This window comes from Harpia harpyja, chromosome 6 (assembly GCF_026419915.1).
Source record: "Harpia harpyja isolate bHarHar1 chromosome 6, bHarHar1 primary haplotype, whole genome shotgun sequence".
Classification (NCBI taxonomy): Eukaryota; Metazoa; Chordata; class Aves; order Accipitriformes; family Accipitridae; genus Harpia; species Harpia harpyja.
In genome coordinates, this window is record NC_068945.1 from 5820951 (window position 1) to 5847102 (window position 26152).

The 26152-nt window shown below is 40.8% G+C and overlaps 1 protein-coding gene across 10 annotated transcripts in view; it reads left to right on the forward strand.

The window, feature by feature from the left end:
* FAR2 (fatty acyl-CoA reductase 2) overlaps window positions 1–26152 on the forward strand; it is a 151119-nt gene that overhangs the window by 44594 nt on the left and 80373 nt on the right. For 7 of the 10 annotated variants that reach the window (XM_052790149.1, XM_052790147.1, XM_052790145.1 and 4 more), the window contains exon 2: window positions 22179–22409. In XM_052790149.1, coding sequence (XP_052646109.1) covers window positions 22221–22409 — 189 coding nt within the window. In that variant the 5' untranslated portion in view covers window positions 22179–22220. Of the gene's footprint in view, window positions 1–8521; window positions 8542–12106; window positions 12207–14376; window positions 14542–22178; window positions 22410–26152 lie in introns of those variants that run through there. The other 3 variants (XM_052790155.1, XM_052790151.1, XM_052790148.1) reach the window with 3 other exon arrangements.

The following is a 26152-nucleotide window of genomic DNA, read 5'->3' on the forward strand; positions in this document are numbered from 1 at the left end:
CTGAAAGAAGGTAGATCTAGGTTAGATGTAAGGAAGAAGTTCTTCACTGTGAGGGCAGCGAGGCCCTGGAATAAGCTGCCCAGAGAAGCTGTAGATGCCCCATCCCTGGAAGTGTTCTGGCCAGGTTGGATGGGGCTTTGAGCAACCTGGTCTAGTGGAAGGTGTCCCTGCCCATGGCGAGGGGGGTAGAACTAGATGATCTTTGAATGTCCCTTCTGACCCAAACCATTCTGTGATTCTATTCTATGACATTATGCAACACTTTATAGAGTTCAGGTTTAATTCGGCTATGTCATGAAGATCTCCAGAGCAGCAAGTGTACTTCATCCATTGTCTGCACACAGCCATCAGTTGTTACTCTGCAATGAATACTTCTGTGAAAGGGATATTTATTCATGTGGGATAGTATTTAATCAGGATCGTCTTTATGTAATTTTGAGGGAGAAAAGGCCTCCACAGTAACTTACAGAAATTTCTCTCTTCATTGGCAGTCTATAAAACACCTGCTCTAGGAGTCACAATAACAGGAAAGAAAACAATTAGCTCCTTTCAGGTGTCATGCTGCAAAGATACCAAACTGATATTTGATTATTTTTTTAGCCTGTGGGCTAAAGTGACTCCTGCACAAGAAATGGAAGTTATGGTGGATATGGAATATGGAAGTGCAGACAGGTCAGAGCTGGTTCCTCAATACACAGCTTTCCCCAAGCGGACCAGCATTCAACCAGCTGCCGGGAGCCCCATAGGAAACAAGGGCCCTTCCACGGTCTCTTGAGTGGGGAGGTTCCCCACGCCGATGGGTGGCACAAAGAGGAGACCCAGGCTGGAGATCACTGAGGTCCTTTCTTTTCGAGGTGGTTCATGCCCTTCTCCCATCTTCTTCCCTACAACCCCCTGAGAGTCAAGGGAGGCTTGTTTCAATAGGAGGTTAGTAGCTACTTAGTCTGTTTTCTTAGGATTGTGGGTTAAGGTCCTTATATAAAAAGAGCTTGTCGCTTTTACTGGGTCTTGACTGTGTCAGTATTATCCTTTGTAAGCGGGAGGACATGTTATATGAGTAAAACATACGTATTTTCACTTGTAGTTTACTAAGCTTTTCAAGAAAATATGTTGAATACAGCTGAGATAAGTGTATCCTCTGTGGGGAGAGAAAGTAATTTTTATTTTTATTCTGAGTTTCTTCTGCTTTTTTGCCGGACTGACTGGCTTTGCTCTAGAATAGGGCATGAGGAAGAACTACAGCCTGAAATCTGCTTGCTCTGATATGTGGAGAAGAACATCAAAGCATCATATTAGGCTATTTCAGTGAAAATGAAGTTATAATAAACTCTGGAATAAAGGGGCTCTCTTTCCCAGGCATTAGGAAGGGAGTGCTAAATTGTCTTAATAGATTGTGTTGTGTGCATAGTAGTTCTGCTCTCACAGGCTGAAACCTGAGTTGATGAAGTTGTTTTGTGATAAAGTGACTCATCTTTCCATTCAACTGCAAATTAACAAAAATGCTAAACCCATTGCGCAAAGAACAGGCTATATCTTCTAGAAATAGCTGTCAAATAAAAAGCTGGTCATGTTGCCTCATCTTAGCTATTGTGTCAACTTGTCTGTAGCTGTTGCAATTCTTCTCCTGTGTTTTATAGCATGCCGTGACTCTGTGTGTCCAATGTATCTTAGAGCCATTTTATTTCCTAATAACTAATGGCTTCTCTACTTCCTGCAAACCTTATAGTACCTCCCTTAGAGCAAACAGGAGGGACTAGCTGGTCCCCGTCCAATGCTATGAAGTTTCCCATGTTGTTAGAGAGTTTGGCTGACTTTCCTGACTAAACTAACTGCATGCAGATAAACTTCTGCAAGAGCTGATTTTTTTCAGGTAAGCCCTGTTCCTAAATCCTTGCTCTGTAAGTGATGCTAGACCTTCTCTTCCATGCTGGGCTGGATTCTCCCTTTTAAGTGATCCCCCTAGTCCTCACTTCTCCATTTCCATCTCCTGAGCTGGGACTCTCACAGAAGCGGTAGATTAAGGCTGATGGTGGTTACCGGGGTTCTGTTTTACTTCTCCTTGCCTGGTGGCCATGGAGGATCTGTTCCTATTGTAAGCTTCCCAGTTCGGAAGACAACACTGCAGGTTGGGCTGAAGCATAAATAAGGGGAAAGAAAACAAGGGGTTTGAAGGGGAATAGCAAAGTATTGGCAAGGCACCCACGAGGAGTTGGAGAGATGGCCTGAAATTATTCAGGTGAGACTTCATGCAAATCCTGGGGAAAGTTGCTTGTAACTGTTAAAATTGTTAAATTTTAAAATTGGAGTACTTCCTAAAAAAGGTAGATTAAATGTCCTGCCGAGAGGCCAGAGTTTCACAGTGTGAAGTCCTTGGCAATGATACAGACAAACGAATTCTTGCTTATTCCTGCCCCTGCCTCTCATCCCACCACTGTCTCACAACGCCCTCAGTGGTGCTGACACAACTCTTTCTCAAGCCACATCGTAAACTAGTCCAGTGAATTTGTTTAACTCACAACTTGATCCTGCAGGAATTCTTCCTGCACAAGTGAAGGGGCAAGAAAAATATGGCCTGAGTTGCTAAAGGTAAGAATTTCTAAAAAAAAAAAAAAAAAAAGGAAAGCTGCTGCCAAAACCTCTGCGTTTAGCCACAGTGCAACTCCAGAGATTCATGAAAGAAAGCAACTGAGGATCAGCGATGGTTTTCCCTTGTGAAATGCACTGCCTCGATTGTCTCAGTCTTACTGTCAGAGCTGAAGAATGTTGCAATTAAGGCTTATGATTGTACACATTAGGCAAATTAATTGGCCCAGGCTCGGCCTCGGAGTTAAACTTCAGGTATTGTAAATTTGGAAGGACCAGCCTAATATAAAAAAATTGTTCCTGTAGTGTAAATATGATCTAAGAGCTTCAGTATCACCCGTGGGCATCTGTGCTATATAGTGATTAGTGGCACTAATAGATTCTATGGAGCAATTTGGCACCTGGCAAACCTGACATCTCACAGCCAGCTGGAAAGCCTGGCAGTGCAAAGGTGCCTTTCTTCTACTTCCCCTTGCAGTTCATCATTTGTCTCTTAGATCATAGATAGTAGTTTTAATTTTCTGTCACTGTTTCTAAGGATGATCTACTTCTATGAAATACTCAATTTAAGTTCTCTCTCTCCTGCTAAACACTATGACTTTTTAACCTGAATTTGAATGCTGAAGTTTTCTGAAGTGCTTGAAAATCTAAAAAAACCCACCTGACTTATTCGTAAGAAACTCCAGTCTCTTTAGAAGCAGTCTCTTTGTGCTGTTTGAGTTTTGGGTACATAGGATCACTATATTGCATTTATTCTTCAGCCCCTCAACTTGTATGTCTTGACAGCAACCTCTTTATCCTCTGTGTTATTAGAAGATTTCAACTAGATCAAATAATTTGCAAGTAAGTATCATCTAAATTAAAATTTTTTTTCTCCAAGCACAGATCACCTACTGTGTCCCTGCTGTATCTATGGTTAAGCTTCCTTGTGTCAAAAGACACTTACTACATTCACAGGCGTGATTTCTTTCCCCTCTGGTTATTTAGGATTGTATCTCTTGCAGGACATCTCTGCCATTTGGTTGTTAAGATCCAGATTTCTTGGTGTAAGATCAAAGAGTATGGATGTGGTGGCAAAACCATTAAATCTCCCCAAGCCTACATTGGCTTCCAGTGCAGAATGACGCTGCCTCAGTGCATTGTTTTCTGTGGCTTCAAACACCCTTCTGATAACACGAGGTCATACCGTTTCTCTGACTGCCACCTTTTTTCTCTGGTCATCCTATTGGAAAGGGGTCAAGAAAGGGAATTGGCAAAAATTGTAACAGAGAGCCTCTGTAGGCTGTGAGTACTCAGCCAGGAAAAATTCTCAGGACGCCAAATATGCTGTTTGGGGCTGTTTTGCAGTGCCAGGGGGAAAAAAAGCTTCTCCTAAAATAGGATTTTACGCTACAGAGATTTCAAGAAATAAAATTTTGAGCAGAGTGAAACACCTCTCCTGTTTTCTTTTGGTTTGCTTTCACAAGCAACAGAGTGGTACCACTTTTACGCTGTTAAACTGGAGAGGAAAAATGGTTGCTACTACCTGCAGACATGTATGTTTGTTCTCTAATACTCTTTTCCCAAAGAGGTGTAATTGAGCGGGAGCCTTACTTTGTGTGCTCATTTTAGTAGGTATCTCTGTATTGCAGGAAGCGTCCTGCCTCAAAGACTAGTTTTTGGCAAGGTCTGTGTGTATTTTGGCTGTTAATAACACAAGATTTTTCTTTCTTGTGGCAAGCCTAGTGCGGATACATGCTACTTATTGTGTTGCCGCCCAATTAAGCTGTGTATTTTGGCAAAGAATTTCCAGCCTGGCAATCTGCATGTACCTCACTTCAACCCTTCTTAATAGGACTCTTATCTGGACCAAAGATTAGCGGTAAAAAAATGCAAGATGGGGCAGAGCTAACAAACATTGCAAGGCTTAGAGGTGAATTATTTGTGTCTGAAGAATCGGGACACTGCAATTGGTGATACCTCCAAGAGGATGTTGCACCTTTTGGCTACAGTTTAGAGAAACAGGGACTGATAGTTTATTTATTGTGAGGTAGCCTGCTATGCACATATGTTGTTACACTAAGTCACTTGATGTTTATTTTCACAGCATCTCTGGGGTTTGGGCTGAGGATAGACTCTGAACCTGTGTGGGACTTTCAAAGCATTGCGAATATCCAGGACCGGAGAGACCTGACTTAAGATGCAAATATTTTGTGTTCTGCTCGGCACAAATTAATTAAGAGGGGGCGGTTCAGCTTCTTCCGAATAGCAAAATTTTAAGTACACCAAATAGAGAGATGTAAGATAGAGTGAGTCTACTTTGGGTGTCTTAGTGCAATGGAGCTAAAAGCACCAAAGCACCTCGGTAGCGTTTCAGTTTCAGAACTAGTAACGTTTGCTTGATATTTATAACTTCAGACTGTGAGGTTTCTCTCCAAGATCATGAGGTCATGCAAAAGTCAAAAAAAGCATCATTTCTTGGAAAATATAATTAAAAAATTGTAAACAGGAATTGAGTCATAAGTTATTTTTTCTTAAATGATATGGATAAATCCTTCCTTTTAGAAAGGTCCTCAGTGGCCCTTTATTTCTATTGTTATGTTTGATCAAACATTAATGCTTATGTAGTCACGACACCGCTAAATACCTTTACCCTGGAACATAACAATTTCCTGTCTCTACAAGAGAGGAAAAGGCTTAAAAAAAACCCAAACACCCCCCCCCCCCCCAAAAAAACCAAACCCAATCGGGAGTCACCAACACTCTGTACCTGTACCTGAGCTTGAAATCAGTGGTGCACAATAGTACAGCATTTACTGCAGTGTTTTATACAAGCATAATGTAATTAATTGACTTGCATCTATTTTGAGATGCTGCATCTCATGTATGTTTTCTTACTAACTTTCTGAAACATCAGTAGCCACATTGATGTTAAGAGAAGACTGCTATCAGAGAGAAAACTGTCACATTTTGATGGACAGCTAGCTGTAAGTCTTAGGACATCTGCAGATTGGATGCTGCACGGAAAAATCTAGGAGCACACCTGACTTCATGTGAAACATGTCGTATGCCTTTGCATATTTATTTCTGTACTTCTCTGTGCTATGTGAAGCTATGCTAATATAACAGGTTTGTGTGGTCTCGTGCATTTTGAGGACAGGTACACATTAATCAATCCCGAGGCAGTACCACTAGGTAGGCTGTACAGCCTGACATCTTCCTGCCTGAAAGGCAAAGACCATGGTAGTGGCAGGAGGCTGGCTGGGTGCTGGTCCGCAGGGTTGTACTACATGAGCTGTGTGAAGTCAGCACACGTATCTTGTTTTCAGGATGTAGTCCTGGGTGTGTAACTAACCTAATTTAAAATTATTCCAAAATTTAAACTGTGAGTTGGCTTTAAGAGGACCGTGTGGGATTCTCTGGAAATAGGAAGAATTTCTTTATTTTATAGATCATGGTAGGATGAGGGAAGCCAGTGTTGTAAAATTTGTCAATATTTTTCTTTACCAGATAATTAAGGTTTTAACTGCTAGTCACTGGAGAAAAAAAAAAAAAAAGAAGAAAAAAAACTAATGAAAAAACTTTATTCATTATGGGAGCATGTAAATTTTGAATGCAGAGCTTCTTAAGGACAAGAAGGTAATTTGTGATTCAAGAAAACACGTGTGCTAATTTGAACCTGGCAATGATTACAACAGGATTATTCAAGTGCTTTAAACTTAACTCAAACTTTTCTTGAATGTTTAGAACCAAATCATCATTGAATTACTTCTTTCCATTCCCTCCTTGTGTTTCAGCGCACAGAGGATGTATTAGATGACATTAGTACAGCCTGACCATCCTTTTCTGATGCTGCACTTAGGTTTTATTCAATGCTGGATTTTTTTGAATTTCTATAAATGTGCCTTGTCATCTTTCATCAGCTTGTCTTCTAAATATCGGAGAAGGGGGGGGAAGAAAAAAATTGATCGCCATATGTGGAAAAGGAGGAAAAATTTTCTCTGTGCCAGTCTGTGCCAGCCAAGAGGCATTTTCTATTTACATTTTATTGTCTCTTCTTTCTGGAGAAGTGTGTTTCAAAGGCTCCCAGCGCTGCAAAGCTCTCTGCTGCCTCATTATTCAGAGCCGCTGATGTGCTGAGCAAAGTGCCTTAATGCAGCTTTGGGTAACTCTAGGGAATTCTCTTTAGTTTCCTCTTCCTGCTCTTTTCTCTTTATCTGAAGAGTAAATGTTTGTGTTTCTTGGACAACTTTGGGGAGAGAAATCTGCAGACTGTGCTGTGCTACCTATCTTTCACAGAGACTGAGTCAGGAGATTTAAGGAGTGTATTTTCCTTGCAGTTTGTGAGAAAATCTAATTTGGAAGGGTATTATTTTGATCTTCTAGGTTGGCTTCTTCCACATATAATCATTATTTCCCCCCTGAATCCCCAGTTTGGTCTGTGTGCTCTTGAGTGAGAGGAATAACTGCATGACAAAAAACCCAACCCAAACAACAAACCAAAACCCACCAAAAACCAAAAAAAAAGACCCAACAAAATTTTTTTAAAGATTTTTTTTATTTACGTATGCACATGATACCGATGAAATTGCAGTACTGCGACAACTATTTTGATCAAGTCAATGTATTTTACAGCATTTATGGTCCTTCTTGCTGTTGTGGTCTTTGGCTTGTGAAATGGATGTTACTTCTGATCCCTGTTCTAATATGACCTAAACAATTTAAAAGAACTGAACACAACTCATAAAAAGAGCAAAAAAAGTGGCTGCTTCTCACTGTATCATTAACTCTAATTCATTAACAGCCCCTGTGAATTGCCTTGTTTCTAATAATGGGAATAATAAAATACACACCTACTTTGTTTCTCTGGGGTATTTCAGAGATCATTAGTTAATGTGTATAAAACAGGGTATGAGCAAATACACTAATACAATAAAAGAGAATTTTTAACAGCAAAAGGGAGGGATAAACATTGCTATGCTGTGTGTGCTGTGACTGTGTTTGCTATATTACTGATTCACATATACAAATCCAGAAAAAATATTTCTACTCTGATAACTTCAGCTGTGATCAGAGACGTATTCTGACTGGTACTATTGCACTTGCATAGTTCCCATCCCAAAGAGCTTGGGATGCAGCAAATCCGTAGTCTCTGCTGGAGGCATACATGTTTCAGAATATTGCATCTATCCCTGTATTTTAAAACAGCACACTCAGCCCTGCTTAACATTTGCTTTTTAGTTTTATTTGTTTTCTCAGTCTGTTTATCCTGGTAGAACAGGGAGAGATGTACTAATTAGAAGAGTCAGAAATCCTTAAAACCATCTGATGAGGATCAGGAGATAGCAAAACTACCTCCTGAGAGTAAACTCTCAGAAATTAAGTAAAGATAATATTTAGTGTCAAGAGCGCAGTCAGTTGAATTATGAAAGATTTTGTGAAAATGTTCTCACTGTTAGTAGAGTGAGTTCTGCTTGCTCATAGCTGGGTTTCAAGTAAGGGAAGAGCTGATGGGGGGTAGAAAAAGAAGGTTTAGTATATTTATAAGAGCAAATAAGACTGTGATTTCTGTGTTTTGTTGATACCTTCTTATGAACTGCACCTTTAAACTATATCTCAAAATATTATGGCTGTCAGATGTCAAGAAATGAGAGGCTCTCAGTCTATTTCCTACTGAACTAGCTCCTGCTTGACAAAAGCCTGCCTTCTCTGCAAGCTTTGATCAGCACCCATGTTAGCAGACTCCGTTGCCACATAGCCACAGCATGCCAGTTGGCAAATTCTACGAGAAGTATAAATTTTCCAAGGCAAGTGAGGAGACCCTTGTAAGTTGTTTTTCATTTCTTTCAGCTATAGGTCTCAGTCTTAAGGAAACTATTTTTTGGAAGAGTTCAGTTTCCACGTCATCAGCACTGAAGATTGCTAGGCTATTACCCAGGAGTAATTTGGCTCAGCGTGTTCAGAGATCACAGAACTACAGTAAGTTTTAAGCTGCTGTGAGTAATTCTGGGCATAGCACAGTGAGGAGGTCTCTTGGATTTGCACACTCAATTCACTGTGAGATGTAGGCCTACTGGTAGAAGCTGAATGGGAATTCCTCCATAAACAGACTGACTCAGATACTAATCACAGAAAGTCCTACAAACTCCTCTCTTGCTTTTTCTTATTTTTTTTTTTTTTAAAGAAGCTACGTTTTGCAGTCTCATCTTTCTCTTTCTGTCGGTAGCAGTTAGCATCCAAGATATGTTCACCCTCAGCCTACCCATGTTGAGATGATTTCCTTCAGTTTTCCACTTTGATCAAACACTGGTTTACTCTGTCGAAAATCCTAGCAGCTACCTTGGAGCTACCTATCAACACACACTGCTTGTTTTCATGTGGCTGGTGAAGCTTCTGGCTTAGCTGGGCTTCTTCTGTATTAGCTGTTCAAGTTTCCAGGGAAGGAGGCCGCCTTGCTCATGCTGTCCACGTGCTGCGTTTGTTGATCCCAAGGAAAAGAACTTCCAAACTCTTAGGATGGCACTTGCTGTCGGAAGGGGCAGAGGCAAAACTAGTAGTCCTGCTGTGCACATGTAGCCTCTGAAGCTCTCATCCCCTGGCCCCAAGCTATCCTACAGCCTCGGGAGGAGCGGCAGGACTCAGCTGTGCATTGTAACTCCATGCTTCTCTTGTATTGCTAGAAGCAATAGATCAAGGATTAAAGAGGTTGAGAGTGCATCCCCACAGGGACAGTTGGATAAAGCGGGGGGAAAGTCTGCCCGGAACAGTGAGGTGTAATGGCAGGCAGAAATACCGCTCAATCTCTCTGAAGCGCCTTCTGTCATATTGACTTCTGTCTTAAGAACTAGTATGCTTTATATTTTTTCTACGTTATATATAAAGTCTAAATTATTTTTGCTGTTGCGTTTCCTCACCCTCTCTTCAGAAGCAGGCAAGCCCCGTACCGGTGTCTCCATTGCCTCCTCCCAACGCTCCACGCATGGGTCCTCGTAGGATGAAGTGGCCTTCTAGATTCTCCTCGCGGTCGTTTCTGTGCGTTTTCAAAGGGAGAATGCGATGTTTGTCAGTCGATCACATTTGCACAGCGAGAGTCACGACACGGCAGCAACCTGCCAAACTGGAACAGCTGCAGCTCCGCTGCTGTCGCTGCCTTTGTGTGTATACCCTTAGGCTGCCTGCGCGAGGTCGTTATTTTAGTGCCAAGGACTCTGGCAGTAAATATGGCAGTGTGTCACAGTTCTGATTCAGGTAGTGCCAGAATTGTCTTCAACAAAACAGGGGATGCAGGGAATTATTGGAGAGCTGGTCACTGATGCGGATTTTCTGGCTTGGTGCAGAGTAAGCCAGCTAGCAGCATGCGCTAAGCAGTGTAAAATTCCCTGTGGACTTCCTGCAACAAAATATGCTTTGGCTGCGTTTCTTCCCTTTCCTAAAGGGCTTGATCCTGCTCTGTCTGCTGAGAACTTTACTTGACAGGAGAATTTTGTGTAGCAGAAGCCTGGATAGCTTCTGTCCTATTTCAGTAGCTGGACAGAACGGATAAGACTGCTGCTGTTGTCTGATGGATTGCCAGGTGCCATCAAATGCTCTAAGCGTGAACAATAGAGCAATGTGGGAGAAATGAAAAAAATAAGTTCTTTTTGTTTGTACTTAGCCTATCTGAGTTTTGACTCAATGATGACATAAAAGGCAAAACTGTGGTATTTCCATCCACTATGCTCTCTTTTAGGTTTCAATATAAAAAGAAGACTTGATGGTGTCTTAAATCTTTGGTTTTGAAAACATATTTCTGTATTTATATATGCTTTCCTGTGAAATTGATAGTATGGACTCTCACATCCATCTGGTCATCCTTTTAAGACGACTTCTCTTGGTGGGAAATATTCCAAGCATTTTTGTCTTTCATCCCCATCCAAGGCAAGAGTAGGGTTCTAGACTGCGCTTCTTAATAAAACCTGAGTATAATAATGCTCAGACTGCTGAGCTTAGCTTTCTATTGGAAAGAAAAAATAATTACAGTGTCCTGGTTTCAGCTGGGATAGAGTTAACTGTCTTCCTAGTAGCTGGTACAGTGCTATGTTTTGAGTTGAGTATGCGAAGAATGTTGATAACACTGATGCTTTCAGTTGTTGCTCAGTAGTGTTTAGACTAAAGTCAAGGATTTTTCAGCTTCTCATGCCCAGCCAGCGAGAAAGCTGGAGGGGCACAAGAAGTTGGCACAGGACACAGCCAGGGCACCTGACCCAAACTGGCCAACGGTGTATTCCATACCATGGGACGTCCCATCCAGTATAGGAACTGGGAAGTGGGGGCGGGGAATCGCCGCTCGGGGACCGGCTGGGTGTCGGTCGGCGGGTGGTGAGCAATTGCACTGCGCATCATTTGTACATTCCAATCCTTTCATTATTGCTGTTGTCATTTTATTAGTGTTATCATTATCATTATTAGTTTCTTCTTTTCTGTTCTATTAAACCGTTCTTATCTCAACCCACGGGTTTTGCTTCTTTTCCCGATTTTCTCCCCCATCCCACTGGGTGGGGGGGGAGTGAGTGAGCGGCTGCGTGGTGTTTAGTTGCTGGCTGGGGTTAAACCATGACATACAGTTATTTAATTAACCTTAAATCTGAGTCTGAACACAGCAGGTAATTTTTTCCACTCTGTTAGATCTGAGATCAAAAGTGTGAAATTTCATTTTAGCTTGCTGTCACAGGACTGCTAGACTTCTTAGTATAGTCACCACACTCTTCTGTTAAGCAGCATACACAATGCTACTATATTATCTGAGCTCATCAAGAGGTTTCACTGACAACGTGTCAAGAGCTTCTCAGCTGATAAGTAGTTTCCTCTGCCTTATAGGGGAGGTATTAGCAAATTTGGACATTATGGAAGGATGGAGGAAAGGGAATTTTTGTTCTGTTATAGCCTGTAAAAGTTTACAAGAGGTATGCTATAGCCACTAGCCTGTAAAGGATAGTCGTGGTCTTGACACCAAAATGGTTGTGACTCAAGGAAAACACAGTTAACAGATTGTTGCACCTACAACTGAAAAATGGTTTTCTGTGCATGTACAAAGACAAGTATGTGCATACACATTACTAAAGAAAAGTCGTCTTCAATAGAAGCCTGTACACTTTGGAAGATCCAGACAAATTGAATGGGGGACTCGGGTCATCAGAAACTGGAGAGAGTAAATGTTGTATACATTTGAATCCCTACGGCTTTTTTTTTTTTAATGCAGCTAGTGTCATTCAGTCATTTATTAAATACTTTGCATTTGTTTTGAACAAAAATATGTATGTATTCTGGTAAATCAGCACAGGACTACAAAGCTACTCATATTTTCTATATACAGGTTCTACCAGACATAGCTGTAAAAAAAAAAGTTGTAACAATAGGAAGGTAGCATGGCTTAGAGAAGCGGTCGTTAATGACCATTAAGGGGTCATCACTTTGACCACGTTCCTGGTATGTTGTACTCAGTTTCTTCTTTTGCTGTTTTCTGTATTTTTTAGGTTTTGTTGTGAAAACATATACATGCTGTTCCATTTGATTTCATTAAGACTTTTAAGCGTTGTGGTTATGTATTTACCTGGCAAGAGAGCTGGATGGAAACTACGCTGACAGTAGAGGAGGGAGAATTACAGGTAAAGGAGGAATCCCTCAGGAAGGTAGTCTCTCCATCATTACATGACACAGATTTACTTACCAGATAATGCTCTACTTGGATCAATATTACTGCTGACTCAAAATCTTGAGTGAAGACCATTCTTTATATAGTGACAGTGCCTTTGTGCAGAACATGTTTGCTGCAATCACATGAATATTTGCATTTCTACTATCAATCACTACTGTTTTTTCATTTGTTACAGAAATGCAGTCAGATTTTAGATACTTCCAGTTTTAGTTACCCACTCTATTTTGGGGTCACTAAGGGATGGTTTTCTGTGAGTGTTGGAATGTGGAAATTGGGGGGAGGTAGCAGTCCTGCTGCTGCTGTGCTTCACAGCAGCTGAGCTAGCTCAACTGTTCCAAAAGTGGGGCTTGAAAAAAACACCAAAACACTTCAGTCTCCTGCTACCCTCAAATTGTATACAGGTATTCTTAAACTGGATCAATCATAGAATCATTTAGGTTGGAAAAGACCTTTCAGATCTTTGAGTCCAACCGATAATGTAGCCCTACCAAGTCCACCACTAAACCATGTCCCTAAGCACCACATGTACACATCTTTTAAATACCTCCAGGGATGGTGACTCAACCACTTCCCTGAGCAGCCTGTTCCAATGCTTCATAACCCTTTCAGTTAAGAAATTTTTCCTGATACCCAATCTAAACCTCCCCTGGCACAGCTGGAGGCCATTTCCTCTCATCCTATCACTAGTTAGTTGATAGATGAGACCAGCACCCACCTCATTACAACCTCCCTTCAGGCAGTTGTAGAGAGCGATAAGGTCTCCCCTCAGCCTCCTTTTCTCCAGCCTAAACACCCCCAGTTCCCTCAGCCGCTCCTCATAAGACTTGTGCTCTAGACCCTTCACCAGCTTCGTTGCCCTTCTCTGGACACGCTCCAGCACCTCAAGGTCTTTCTTGTAGTGAGGGGCCCAAAACTGAACACAGGACTCAAGGTGCGGCCTCACCAGTGCCCAGTACAGGGGGACGATCACTGCCCTGCTCCTGCTGGCCACACTATTTCTGGTACAAGCCAGGATGCCATTTGCCTTCTTGGCCACCTGGGCACACCGCTGGCTCCCATTCAGCCAGCTGTCGACCAACACCCCCAGGTCTTTTTTTGCCGGGCAGCTTTCCAGCCACTCTTCCCCAAGCCCAAGCAATGCTATAGGCTTGTTGTGACCCGAGTGCAGGACCTGACGCTGAGCCTTGCTGAACCTCATACACTTGGCCTCGGCCCATCGACCCAGCCTGTCCAGATCCCTGGGTAGAGCCTCCCTACCCTCAAACAGATCAACCCTCCTGCCCAACTTGGTGTCTCCAAATCCAACTCTTCCCACAAATACCGCAAATTATAGTGCCACTGTTTTTGATGAGGGGCAAGAACAAGTGGTGGAAAAGGACAGAAAATCTTCAAATACTGTGCTAAGAGATGGCGGATGCTAATACAAAGTTATCAACTGAGATATCTAAAAGAAAATAAAGGTGCCAGACCACCCTGATATCACAGAGATTTGTAGACTTTTGACTTAATCACTGAGAGAACCTCCCTTTCACAATGCTGAGATGCAGTGGGATCAGTGTGCAATGGGTATGGCAAGGGTTTTGATTTAGGGGTTTGGGAAAGGACTGCTGGTTGTAGAAATCCCGGTCACAGCTAAAGGAGAAAGAGCAAGGTGATAATGGCTGTGAAGAGTAAGTTAGCGGAAAGAGAAGGGGAAGGATCGCCTGCAGAAATGCTCTGATGTAGGATGTCTGCATATAATTATTCTAAGGCAGAGCAAAAACTCTCTTCTAGTCCTCATCTATGCACAGCACCTAAGCTTTGATCTTGCAACCTGCTCAATGGCCTTGCAAGAACTAGCTCTAAGCTAAAAATAAAAGGGACAGTGGGCACAGTCACTGACCTGCATAACTCAGAAAGCCTGCAGAAGCCATTCCTTTGATGTCTTTGGGAGCTGCTGTTTTTACCAGTAGGCTACCTAAACAGGAGTAAGGCAGAATACATCCATTTTTGAACTACTGAGAAATATTTGTTCTTTAAAATCCCATATCACATATGTAGGTATGTCCTTAGCACAACTGCCCCGTCTTAGCAATAAAACACTTACAGGCTTGTTTTCTTCAGTTTTAGAAAGAGCATAGCGAGACTGAGAGAGACTAAGAGGTTTCACTGAAAAATCAAGAGGCTGCTCCTGGATGTCATTATATCGGTGGCCCTTCTGCTTCATTCATTCTCCTCTAATTCTTAACGGTGGTCAAACAGTTTGGACTACTTAAGAGAGTCAGCTGATCTGTGAAGCTGTACAGGTAATGCTTAAGCAACGATCAAATCTTGAAATTCAAGTTTTTGCCCTACATCTGGGTCTTGTTCTGCAGGCAGACCTCTAGCCCAGGAGCCACAACTCCCAGTGGTTTCCAAAGGATCGAGAGTTCCTGTCTGCGTGTCATGTAACGTTCAGCAGTTCGCAGGATCTGGCTGTGCACGCTGCTGGTTGTCTCTAGCTCTTAATTATGCTGTCATACTGCACTGTCTCTTTAGATTTAATTGTTATAAATTGAAATGGATTGCAAAACTGGTGTCATTTTTCAAGTCATGAAGGGTTTCCGGGAGCAATGTGAGTTTCTCCTTGCTTGTCGCTACTTGGGTATGCTGTTATGGAATTGAGTTGGTAATGTTGGCAAACAAAAAATGACTTGAAATATATTAGCTGGAGAAAAGTGATTTAACCTTCAGGCTGCTAGCAACAACATTTATATTTGGTGTAAATTGCTTGGAGCAAAATCTCTTTTGTAAAGAGGATTATCATCAGGAGTTCAGTCTGGCTGTGAATGTGCCCATCTTTGAATCACAGGATTTTATTTCTTTGCACTCTATTAGCATCTATAGTGCCTGTACAAAGGATGGATTATGACCTTCCTTTTAATTCTGTAGCTAAGTGAGAGAAGGTTCATTTTTGCCAGTTTGTTATTGTTGTTGTTAGTGGTATTAAATAACTATGGAAGTTTAGCAAACCATGAGGATCTTTTACTTTGTCTCTGGATCAGCCATTTTAACATCCTCTTTGCTTCATTTTCTGCCATCAGTGAAATCTCCCCTATCTCTTCCCAAACATCGTGTACTGCACAAATCTTTGTGCCTAAAGACCTTTGAAAATATATTATGTAACTTCAGTGCATCATTGTTGGTACTATCTGCTGGTTTGCGTTAGCAGCACTGCTGTCAAAAATGTTGTACAGTGTTGAACTTACAGCCTTTTTCTGTTCTGAGTCACTGTTATTTATCACTGAAAATGCAGAAAATCTTTTAAATGTAAAGGCTCAAATCTAAGCTAATTCATGTTAATCCCAGCTGAAACGTTGGTCATTGCAGTGGAACTACCCTGATTGTGAGTTTGGCCCAGTAAATCAAATCAATGGAGCCGAGTGACATAAACTTCCTCCCAGTGTTACTGAGAAGCCAGGAGTTAAGTCACTATGATGAAAAGCAGGTCACTTCTTCAGCTATTGCTAGCGTGCATGGTGTGGGACTCTGCTCTGTGACTCGTAAGGCCACAGCATGCTTTATTACTTCCAGATGTCCTGGGGCTAAAAATAATCTGTGAAATCTCTGAAGCAAAGCCTGGTGCTCAACAAAACCTTGATATCCACATAAAGTATCTTAAATGACAGAGCATACACAACTAATGCACCTGCATGCACCTGAGATTTCACCGCGAATTGACAGACACTGTTATAGCCCATGTTTCTAGTGCCAGCACATAAATGAAACATGTAGATGCATATTGCATTTTCCTTTGTCTCTTTAATTTTTATTCTTTAAGCATGGAATGGAGCATTCTGCTACTTAAGGAATCAGAAGGTTGGAAAGTTGCTTTGTTTCAGACTGGATTTTGCTCTATAGGAGGTGGTGTGTAGGTTGAACTTGTAACACTATTCCTACCTCTTCATCCATGTACATGCTCTCCTTGGATTATACTGATTTGCTTCAAACCATACAATTGTATATATGTTAGCGTTGGAGGAAAACTGTTCCTTCTTCAAGTATCCACCTCTACTGGCCACCAAAGTGAAAAGATCGGGTGGTCCCTGCTGCAGTCATAGTCATGGGATTATTTACTTGCTGATGATTAACTAACAAGAAATTATACACAAATGCTTTCAGGCAAAGAAAACATATTAGAAAGAATTGCTTTTATGTATTGTAATTACATGTGTAGTTTGTGGAGTCTCTGTCACACATCCTGAGGCAAAAAAATAAAAAAGAAAATAATTATATGAAGATACATTGTTGAGGCATCCCCAGTGTTCAGTCCATTTTAAACTCATAAAATAATTAATAGACTGAGGAAGCAAATTGATGAGATTGAAATAGTCTGTGACCACTTTATATTGCTTCGTCTGACCTCAGCTGTACAAGTGCTCTGAAGCGACAGAGGAATTTTTCTTTCTCTGCATGTCCCAGGTTAATTATGACTCCTCCAGAATCCTGATTAGACTGTCTTATGTATGATTGGATATTTGTACCCAGGATTAAAAATTTATATTCAGAAAGTGGCCAAAAATTATTTTATCTTAAAGGACTCTTGGTGTCTGTAGCTTTGTTTCAAAAAATGTTGTCATTAATTGTGATTTTAGTTGAAGCTGGTTCATTACATTTAATATGATGTCTGAATGACTCATCTGAACAGTCTGACCCTCCTGTTTACAGAAATTACATTCCTGCATAAAGTTGTGAAAATGCACCAGACATGAGAAAACTTATCAAAACCAGACTAAGTAGAAAAAGATGACAGAGAGGCCGGTTGTGAATCTAGATGTATATTTACAGGCATACAGTCCTTTGCTCTTGCACGAAGCTAATATTTTTTTTCTTTTTCATTCTATTCTGTTGAGTTGAAAAGGCAAATATCTCAACAGATAAGCTTCTGAAATGGCCACTGCCCTAGTTGAGTAGGGCATGGAAATCTTAGTAGGGGTCCAGACCCTAGTGAAATATTAACCCGCTCCAGTCTATCCATCCTTCATTGCTCGTGCTCCATTTTGCCATCTCTCGTTAACGCTCTGCAGCCATGGACCTGCCCTGGGCAGCGGCAGTAGCAGCAGTCAATGAAGTTCAGATATACATTTCCCTTCCCATGGCTATGGCTTTTATAGTAACTCTTGGCATTACACCATTGTAATCTGAATGCAGATTTGGCATCGTTGAAGTATGTGGAAGATGAGGACAGTGTATTAGTTGTTTTGTTAAGTATCAGCTCAATTGTATCTGCTTTTGGTGAGGGAAAGTTCTGCTTTACTCTTCAGCTGGGGATATGAGGGTTTTCTTTTGCAGGAGGAAAGTATCAGGTTGGTAGGATTCCCACCTTTCCCTTTGCTTGTCCTTTGGCATATGCCCCGGCACAAGATCATGGCTTTCTTTGCAATGCAGTGCTGTAGATCATCCTTTATGTCTGATCCAGAGGTGGCTGTTACAGGCATCAGTAACAGAGCTTTACCCTTAAAGCAGCTTGTGTACTTATGTCTGCAGAGATGCTCAGTGTGATTCCTGGCTGGCTGTCCAAAAGGTGTTTTTTTCACACTACGGTCGGAGATGAGTCAGCATCAGTGAGATGTGTACTGCTGCAAAGATGCTGCATTCAGTAATTCAGATGGCATCAGTGATTACTTTCCTGCTCCGATTAGTGCCTAAACGCTCAGAGTTGCCTGTAATTACTCACTTGAATTGGGCTTCAAGAAGCCCTTGTGTGGGCTTTTCTGCACAATTCAGTGGCTTTCTCTCCTCCACTCAGTTTTGGAAGAGACAGGACCCTTAGGCTCTGAAATAGCCTTTATCTTTCTTCACCTCAGTAAGGGTCAACTCACTGCAACTGCTGACCGTGGTTCAGACTTTGAATAGTTTTGTCTTACCAGACGCTTAATCCCTTGCAGCTTAATTGACTGGGAAATAGTTAATGCCCAGTATTGACTGTTTATTCCTTAAAATCAAAAACGAAGTTTAAGCTTCTGCAGGAAACAGTTTTTTCTTCATTTGACTGAGTGTAAAAAGTCAAAAAGCATGCATATAGTTCTCTCTAATTTGAAGTAGACATCCAAAGGGTCAGGTCAGTAGGCATTACTTGGATCGTACCCCTTGACCTTAGAAATCCTCTGGTTCCTTAAAATCTCCCTACCTTCTTCAGTACTTCCTTTACAAAGGCCAAGCAAAATCAATTTTGTTATAAAATCACACTCTTAAAAATATAAAAAATCCAAAGATGGTTCTGAAAAATAAAAAAGTCAAGTCAAGACTAAGTTGAAAGGAAAATCCCTTAGCAATCCTGAATAAACTAGAATCTGCTTTTGAATTTGGAACCTAGCAAAAGCCTCTTTAAATTTGCTTGGATAGTGGAGATTCAGGGATCTGTCTGAACATAGAAGATTGGAGCATTGTGGCTTTTGTGTCATGATCTCAAAATATCAGTTCGTTTGTACACATTAAACAAATACACAGATTTTCTTTGCTGGTAATTAGCATGATATCAGGTGGGTACAAGATTATTGTATTTTCTTCTAAAGCTAACCCAGGAAAGGGAAAAAAACTACTGCAAGCGGACACAAATCCGATCCTGCAATAAGCAAACACCATCTCATTCCTCACAGCTTTTTATTGTGGATGAGGCCCTCAGCAACTGGATCCAACTCTGAAACTGGCCCTGCGATCTATATGCTGCCTGACTTTGACTGCTTTATTACAGAAAATAGAAAGGATGTGATTTTTCTTACCTTTTCTTTTAACCCTATAGGGTTAAGCCAATAATCAAGAGGAACAGCAGATTGCCTTAGAAGTTCAGTTTTTCTGTGGCTGTGTTTGGTGCTTCCATTTTCATCATACCAGAATGGTTTGGGAGATGCAATTGTTTTCCTGACTTTTTGGAGTCAAATGTTCAAAATGGTCTCAGACTACATGGGGAAAAACTGTCAATTATGTGTATGTAGTCCTTGCCAGAAATACTTAATGAAATGTGGCTGCACAGCCAATTTTAGGGATCCTTTCAAGTACTGTGCTATTTTTTTTTTTTTTTTTTTTTTTTACTGTTCTAGCAGGCATTGAATGTCTGACCAAAACAAATGAAGCCCCATTTGGGTAACTCAAACAGAGAACCCACATGAAACAACATAATAAATTGATGTCCACATTTGGAAATCTTAACAGTTATTTTTGCAGGAGTCTACAACTATAATGCAAAGCACTAATGTTTAGTCATGCAGGTTGGAAATGTTCTCTACAACTGAAGCGTGGGAAGAGAGTTAATTCCTATTAAACACTGTGGCAATCTCCAAGTTTGTGGTGCAAAGTACTTTATAAATGTACCATTTTTCTAGCAGAATATTAGGTGAGGTTAGGTAGATATGATCTTTGGAATACGAGTTCAAAGCAAGTATCCAGTGACTGGAAGTGGTCTTCCATTTCATCTTTTTGTTTCCTTATGTTCAGTATAATTTGTATGGCCTCTAGTGACTAAGGACTTCTTTCATTAATTTTTCTGCTTTGCAGGGCATGTGTCGTACCAAATTCTTTAAGTCTTTTGTCACCTCCATCTTCATCCGGCTAAACTAGTATCTACTTTTGGACTCACGCACCCTTTCACACACTTCCAGGTTCTGCAAGTTCCTGTCTTCCAATATCACTCAGTTTTTCTGAACCTGAATGAGATGTGACATTTTGTTATAAATAGGATTAATAGTTTAACCTGTTTGTTTAACTTCCCAAGTGGCCAGCTCTTTAATAAGAACAGGTTTTAATAGGCCTAGCCGAGCCTGCTACATTCATTTAAATTGTAATCTAGGCCATATCTGAAAGTAGGCTAATACCCGAATTCACTGAGCCAGAATACCCACAGCTATTAATTTGTAAAATAGTGTCCCTCAGAAGTTATTCTGCTTGACCCAGTTTCTAAATTGGATGGCACACCTGATGATTTGTTATGGATAAAGAAATTTGGGGATTTTCATTTGTTTGATGCTATGGACTGCAGTCCCAGGCAGCACTAGGAAAGAAGAGCAGTATTTTGTTGGACTTGAGTCCCTACTTTATGTGTCTGTGTCCATTAGAAATATACATTCAACGTTTCCACGCAGCAGTACAGTGATTGTGAAAACTGGCAGATTGGTAAGAATGCAAAGTCAGGTCTGGGTAGATGGATCAGCTGTAGACCTGGATAATGACAGCAGATTGACACAGACCGTGGATCGCTTTTCACTGTTGTGAGTGGTAACGCCTTGGGGATCGCAGTCCAGCCAAGCACATTCCTGAGTGTTGCAATGAACACAGTACACCTTGTAAGGGTTGATCCGTGGTGCTTCTCTTGATTCACATAGCTGGTGGTCAGTTTTCTGGGGTAAGATACCTCACTCCATCCTGAGGAAGGAATGCGCTGTACGACAAGCTATATTTCTCTCATGTTCCCATGCGGTAAAGGGAATTTAACCTACCATCACATGTAGCCAAGGTTCTTACAGTACTTTAAACTCTTTGGCGTTGTTCATTTGTGTTGGTCCAAGCCAAGGACTCATTATATAAGATGTTTCTGTATGAAGGCTTGCGGTTTTTGCTCTAAGTTAGGCTACTTCACTGTCCCTGAATGGTTTACTAGGTTTCAGAAATGCAAAAGGGTTGGTGAGAGCAGGGAATCTTGGAAGACTGCAAAAATGCAGCAAATGCTGTATTTCTGTTTTGATGTGTTTGCATTTTATTAACATGCAGTTGACTCGTCATGTGAGAAACTTGAAATGGCCAACAGTGTTTCTGAAGCTTCTGCAGGAGGAAGAGGTTTTTTTGGGGTACATGAAGATCATTGTCCTGGTTCTTGAATGCTTGATCGGCAGCATTCTACTGTTCTTGTTTCTTTTTCTTTCAAAGTTAGTAAGCTTTTTTCAAAACATCGATTTATATTTTTCATGAGCCTTTCCCTTGCCATGTAAGTGGTTTGTGCATGCTGTGATCTGCAGCACTTCAAAGATAGGAGGGTTTTCTTTCCTTCTGTTAGTCTAACAGAGAGAGAGGCTATATTAAGAGGATTCAGTCCATCCTTGTTTGTCATTTAATCAACTTAAAGTTTGAATCGGGATGGCTGGGGACACGTAGGCCTGAAACCATTGTATCTAATTAAAATACTTAACTGGGACACTTCATGTGGGAGCCTAGTCATGTCAGCCCCCTTATATAGTCAATGGATCTCCAAAGGGCAGTTCGAACAACCTAAACTCTCCAGAGCAAGCATATGACATCTATGTTCCTTAGAGTCAAACAGGATGAATTTTGGCCTTAACAGCCAATACTGGGTGATGACCTACACACAGGAGCATGGTGTTGCAGAGCAATGTCATTGCACTATATCTTCCATGAAGAAGAGCTTTCTTCATGGTTTTATTCCAAGTCAAGACAACAGGAAAAGACTGAGCACGTTGCTGAGTGATAGCTGACAAGAAATGCAACAGCTTGGCACAGTGGAATTAAAGTGGAAAACACAGCATTTGTACCTGCAGTGTTTGTGAGGAGATCTGTTTCTACTTTGTCTTGTAGGGAGAACTGCATATCTTCATGGCTGCCACTTCACAGTGTAGGAGATAAATGCTATTCAACACTGCAGTGAGCATCTACTGCTAAGAGTCTCAGACAGCACAAGTTATGTTCTAAATGGTGACTGCTGGGTGCAGCTATGGTATAATATGGAGAATAAGGCCGAGCTTGATTTTTTAAGCTTCTCAGATTAACCTTTTTAATTTTTGTGGTTTATTTTCATAATAAAGGCTTTTTAAAAAATCATCTTTTAAATTGCCATTGAATGAACTAATGTGACCTGCTATAGCTGACTAGGAGAGGTTATCTCAGACTGTAGCTCCCAAATAACTGACCTATGTCTTGACTCAAAAGCCCTTAAAGCTTTATTTCTGCATCTTCTCAGGTACCTCCTGCAGGAAGTTAAAGGACAGAACAAGAAAGCACCATGTCTTCAGTCTCAGCTTATTACAATGGAAAGACCGTACTTATCACAGGAGCTACAGGTTTCATGGGCAAAGTACTGGTGGAAAAGCTTCTGCGCTCCAGCCCTGAAGTGAAAGCAGTTTATATACTTGTCAGGCCAAAGGCTGGACAATCAATGCAAGAGAGAGTGGCCAACATGTTGAAATGCAAGGTAAGTTTCTATATTTTATTCTAGCGTCTAACCTGAAATCCATTTAGCTGGGTGAAGCGAAGGACTTCTGTTAAAGAACAAAATACCGTCTTCTGCTGTAACCATTGTATATTTTCGTTGTGTCTAAAACAAACAAACAAACAAATTGTACATGAATGAACCTGGATCTGTCTGATTTCGATAGGTGATGCAGCATTTTACACTGTAGTGTTGTAATTGTTTTTCTTCCATTTTGCATTGCTGTTTGTTGAGAATTAATTTTTTCAGAAGCATGTTAACTTTAGCAAATTTCCTTTTTGCAAGAAGAGCAGCATTTTGCTTTCATGAACTCTTTTCCTTCCCCCACTTTCAAAACTTAATATTTGAACATTAGCATTCAAAAATAAAGCTGAGTGTGAGCCCGTCACACCCTACTCCTTGCCCTTACTGGGGCATTAAATTCATTTCATAAGACTAAGCCTAGTGGCAATGTATATTGGGCAGTGCATTGCTGCAGTACGCTAGGGTATCTGCCATTTTCTGATGTCAGCTCCAGTTTAACCTTATTTATGAAAAGATAAAATGCTGCTGCATTTGAAAAGGGTGTTTTCCATAGCTGTTTGCAGCAGAACACAAAGGCTAAGAGAGACCTGAGTTGAAGACCAGACCTGTATGAGCTCCACCCATGTGGCTTGTTTCTGTTGAACTTTCAGCTTGTGCCCCGGTGAGGAAATCCAGTTCTCTAGTGTCAGGAAGGATGTCAAAGCCCTTTGCTGCATTTAATGTAAAGATTTGTAAATAGAAACTGCTAGACCAGTTATCTAGAGTGGACTTGGCCTGAGGACCTCAAGGTCCTCAGGAGCTTAGGCCAGTGGTGAGGTCATGAACTTGCTCAGACTCCTCTAGCTATGGTAAGTGCCAGAGTTCAAGCCAATGCTAACTGCTAGTGTGAATTTGTACACAGCTGATGTGAAATGAGGGGAAGGGACAGATCTGACCCTAGTAGGCAAGGAATTACTTGGAATTAATCTGAGAAATGTCAACATATCTTTAGAGTATTGGTCTAAAGCTTTGAACAAGACTTGACTGGAAAAGTACTCCTCCCCCTTCTACTGGAGTTAGAGGTAAAATAGGTCTATAGATAACTTACTTAGCAATAAGTAAGCCTGGGAGAAGGCATGCATTTTTCCTCCTAATGTTTTGAGGCATCAAACTAGCAAAGTCTTAAGTATGTCCAACAACAGAGTTTGATTTTTTTTTTTTTTTTTTGGTGTGTTTTCAACAGAGGGTAGGTTATTTTCACGTTTGGGAAAATTTGTGAGTGATGTAAGAGGAAAATATTGCATTGGTTGCTTTCTGCAAGTCTGTCAAGTGCAGAATTTTTCATTACTTTTCCTTTTAATGAACACTTTTCAGCCGTTTCTACAGCTTTCATCACTGAAGACTGTGGGTAATGGTTTTCATCATCAAACAACAAAATCCCAAATGTGGTGTGTTTGCATGGTTTTCTCCCCCCCCCCCCCCCTTTTTTTTTTTTTTTAAACCGCTAAGAAAATGACAAACCTAGCTATTTTTCAGGACTTCTATAAGCTTTGTTTGCATTTTATGTATAAATATTACTGGCTTATTTCTTCAGTTGGCCAACACAGCTTAGTGTTGTTAGCTGTAGGTGAGGTTCCCCAGTAGGTGTTTTATTGTTGCAGCTGTACTAGATGTACCCTTTTTTCTCCTAGCATGTGTCAGCAGTTTTAGACATGCCAACAACAAATAGGACTTGATAACCTCTCCTTGAACCTTTGACAGCCCGCTTCAATGTGTTTCAGTGAACAAAAGAAGGAGGCAAGTCTCTAAGGTAGGCTGCTGCAGCCTTGAAATAAAAACTCTAGGAGTATGCTCACAACTCATTCAGGTCCCCTCAAGGAAGAAGGTGACTTTTTTGATGCTGATCTTTTTAAAATAAAGCAAAAATACTTCCCTAAGGCAGAAACCCGACTGTTCGAAGGTTGTTTCCATGTGAAAACATTGACAACCTTTGTTTTTTTCTAGATGTGAAACTGTTAATTCCAGCAACTGGTAATTTCATGGCAGACGAAGAGGGCAAGAAACATTATTCTTAACGTTTTTGCAGATTGTTTCCAGTTACATTTGCTGTATGCCTTTAAGCCACGTAATCAGTCATTCACAATCTAGAGACTACACTTTCATTTACAGTTGTGGTTTGCATTCTTCAGTTTGGGAAACCCCTGAGCTATATAACAAATAAAAATGCAGCAAAAGCTTACTCCAAGTCTTAAGGCAACATTTGCATTTGACACTCCTGATCATAATCACTGATGAAGAATGCATATATTTGAGTAAGCACAGGAAAATTCAGAATAAAATCCCTTCTCTTCCTTACATGTACGTATATAATTTCTAATCTCTGGTGCATAATTATTCTTTTCCCCCACAAACTGTTGGATTTAATGCAATACAGTATTGCTATCTGCTTTTAGGTGAAAATACTTTATTTCTACTTTTGTATTCTACCCTATGTAATCTTCTCTACTGACCGATTAACATTCACTTTGCAAGTAACTCTTTCTTCTTTTACATTATGCTTTGACCCAGTATTATCCTCTGGAATTTCTCGTTTTCACATCCAGAAGGGAAGTATCCCAGGAAACAGAGGGATAGAGAAAAACAGGTTGCCAGCTTCTAAATATTCTAAACAAACAGATAAAGGTAGTATTTGGGATGAAATAAGATGAAAGCAGAGAAGTAGATTGGCAGGAATTAGTTGCACTGCATAATGCTTAGGTCCTTCAGGTAAGGTCCTCTGGGGACTCCTGATTTTTTATAGTACTTAATAATATTAGAAAAGAAATTGCCTGTAATTTTTGATCTCTCTTCATATATCTCTGTGAAATTTTTGTGGTTTCTATCACTACATCTACAGGGGCTTAAACTTTGAGGTGTCACATTTGTGAACTGTCTTGTTCACAGCGTGTACATGTGAATATGCTGAAAGATGAGTCCTGTTAAATAAAAAAGCAACTGTAAGTTACAAAAGGGTGCTGAGGTGTGAATGGGCAAAATACCTGGGTTTATGCTTTTCAGTGTTTATTACATGCAATTTTTCAAACTCAATGCAACATGAAGAGTAATTATAAAAAATAATTTGGGCAGAAATCAGAATTCTTCCACTGTATTCTGGAGTAGCTGAACACATGGCATTGAAATGTAATATAATGCTGGTTTTCCTCAGATCTTGTAAAATTAGTTTTACATGAAGATGCGTTATTGCATTAATAAGAAATGTATAATGAACAGATACTCAATTATCTCAGCATCAACTCCAAAATGAGCATGTGCATTGAGGAATGTGTGGTGCTTGGTGACCTTGCCTATTTATGAAAGGAGATGTTCTATTTTCTAGCAGCGAGTCCCTAAGGGAATCAAGCTATTACCCTGTGCTTAATGAAATGCCATGTCTGCATGGCACAGAGCGCAGCTGTTACACAAAACCCCAAATTTCAGTATTGGCTTCACCCTGGATGTGTCCGTCGATGTGGATCACAAGGCAAAGCTTGGTAGTGCTGTTTACTCATCAGTTGATGGGAGGTGTATATTTATCAGAGGTAGGGAATTGTTTCAAGGAGTATTGTTTGTTGTCTGATCCCTCCGTGCGCAAAAATAGGCAGGAATGCTTGGAGGGGTTGTCTCAGATTCCCTGGAGAGCTGTTACTGGGCTAACGCTGAGTCACTGGTTGTAGCTTTCACGT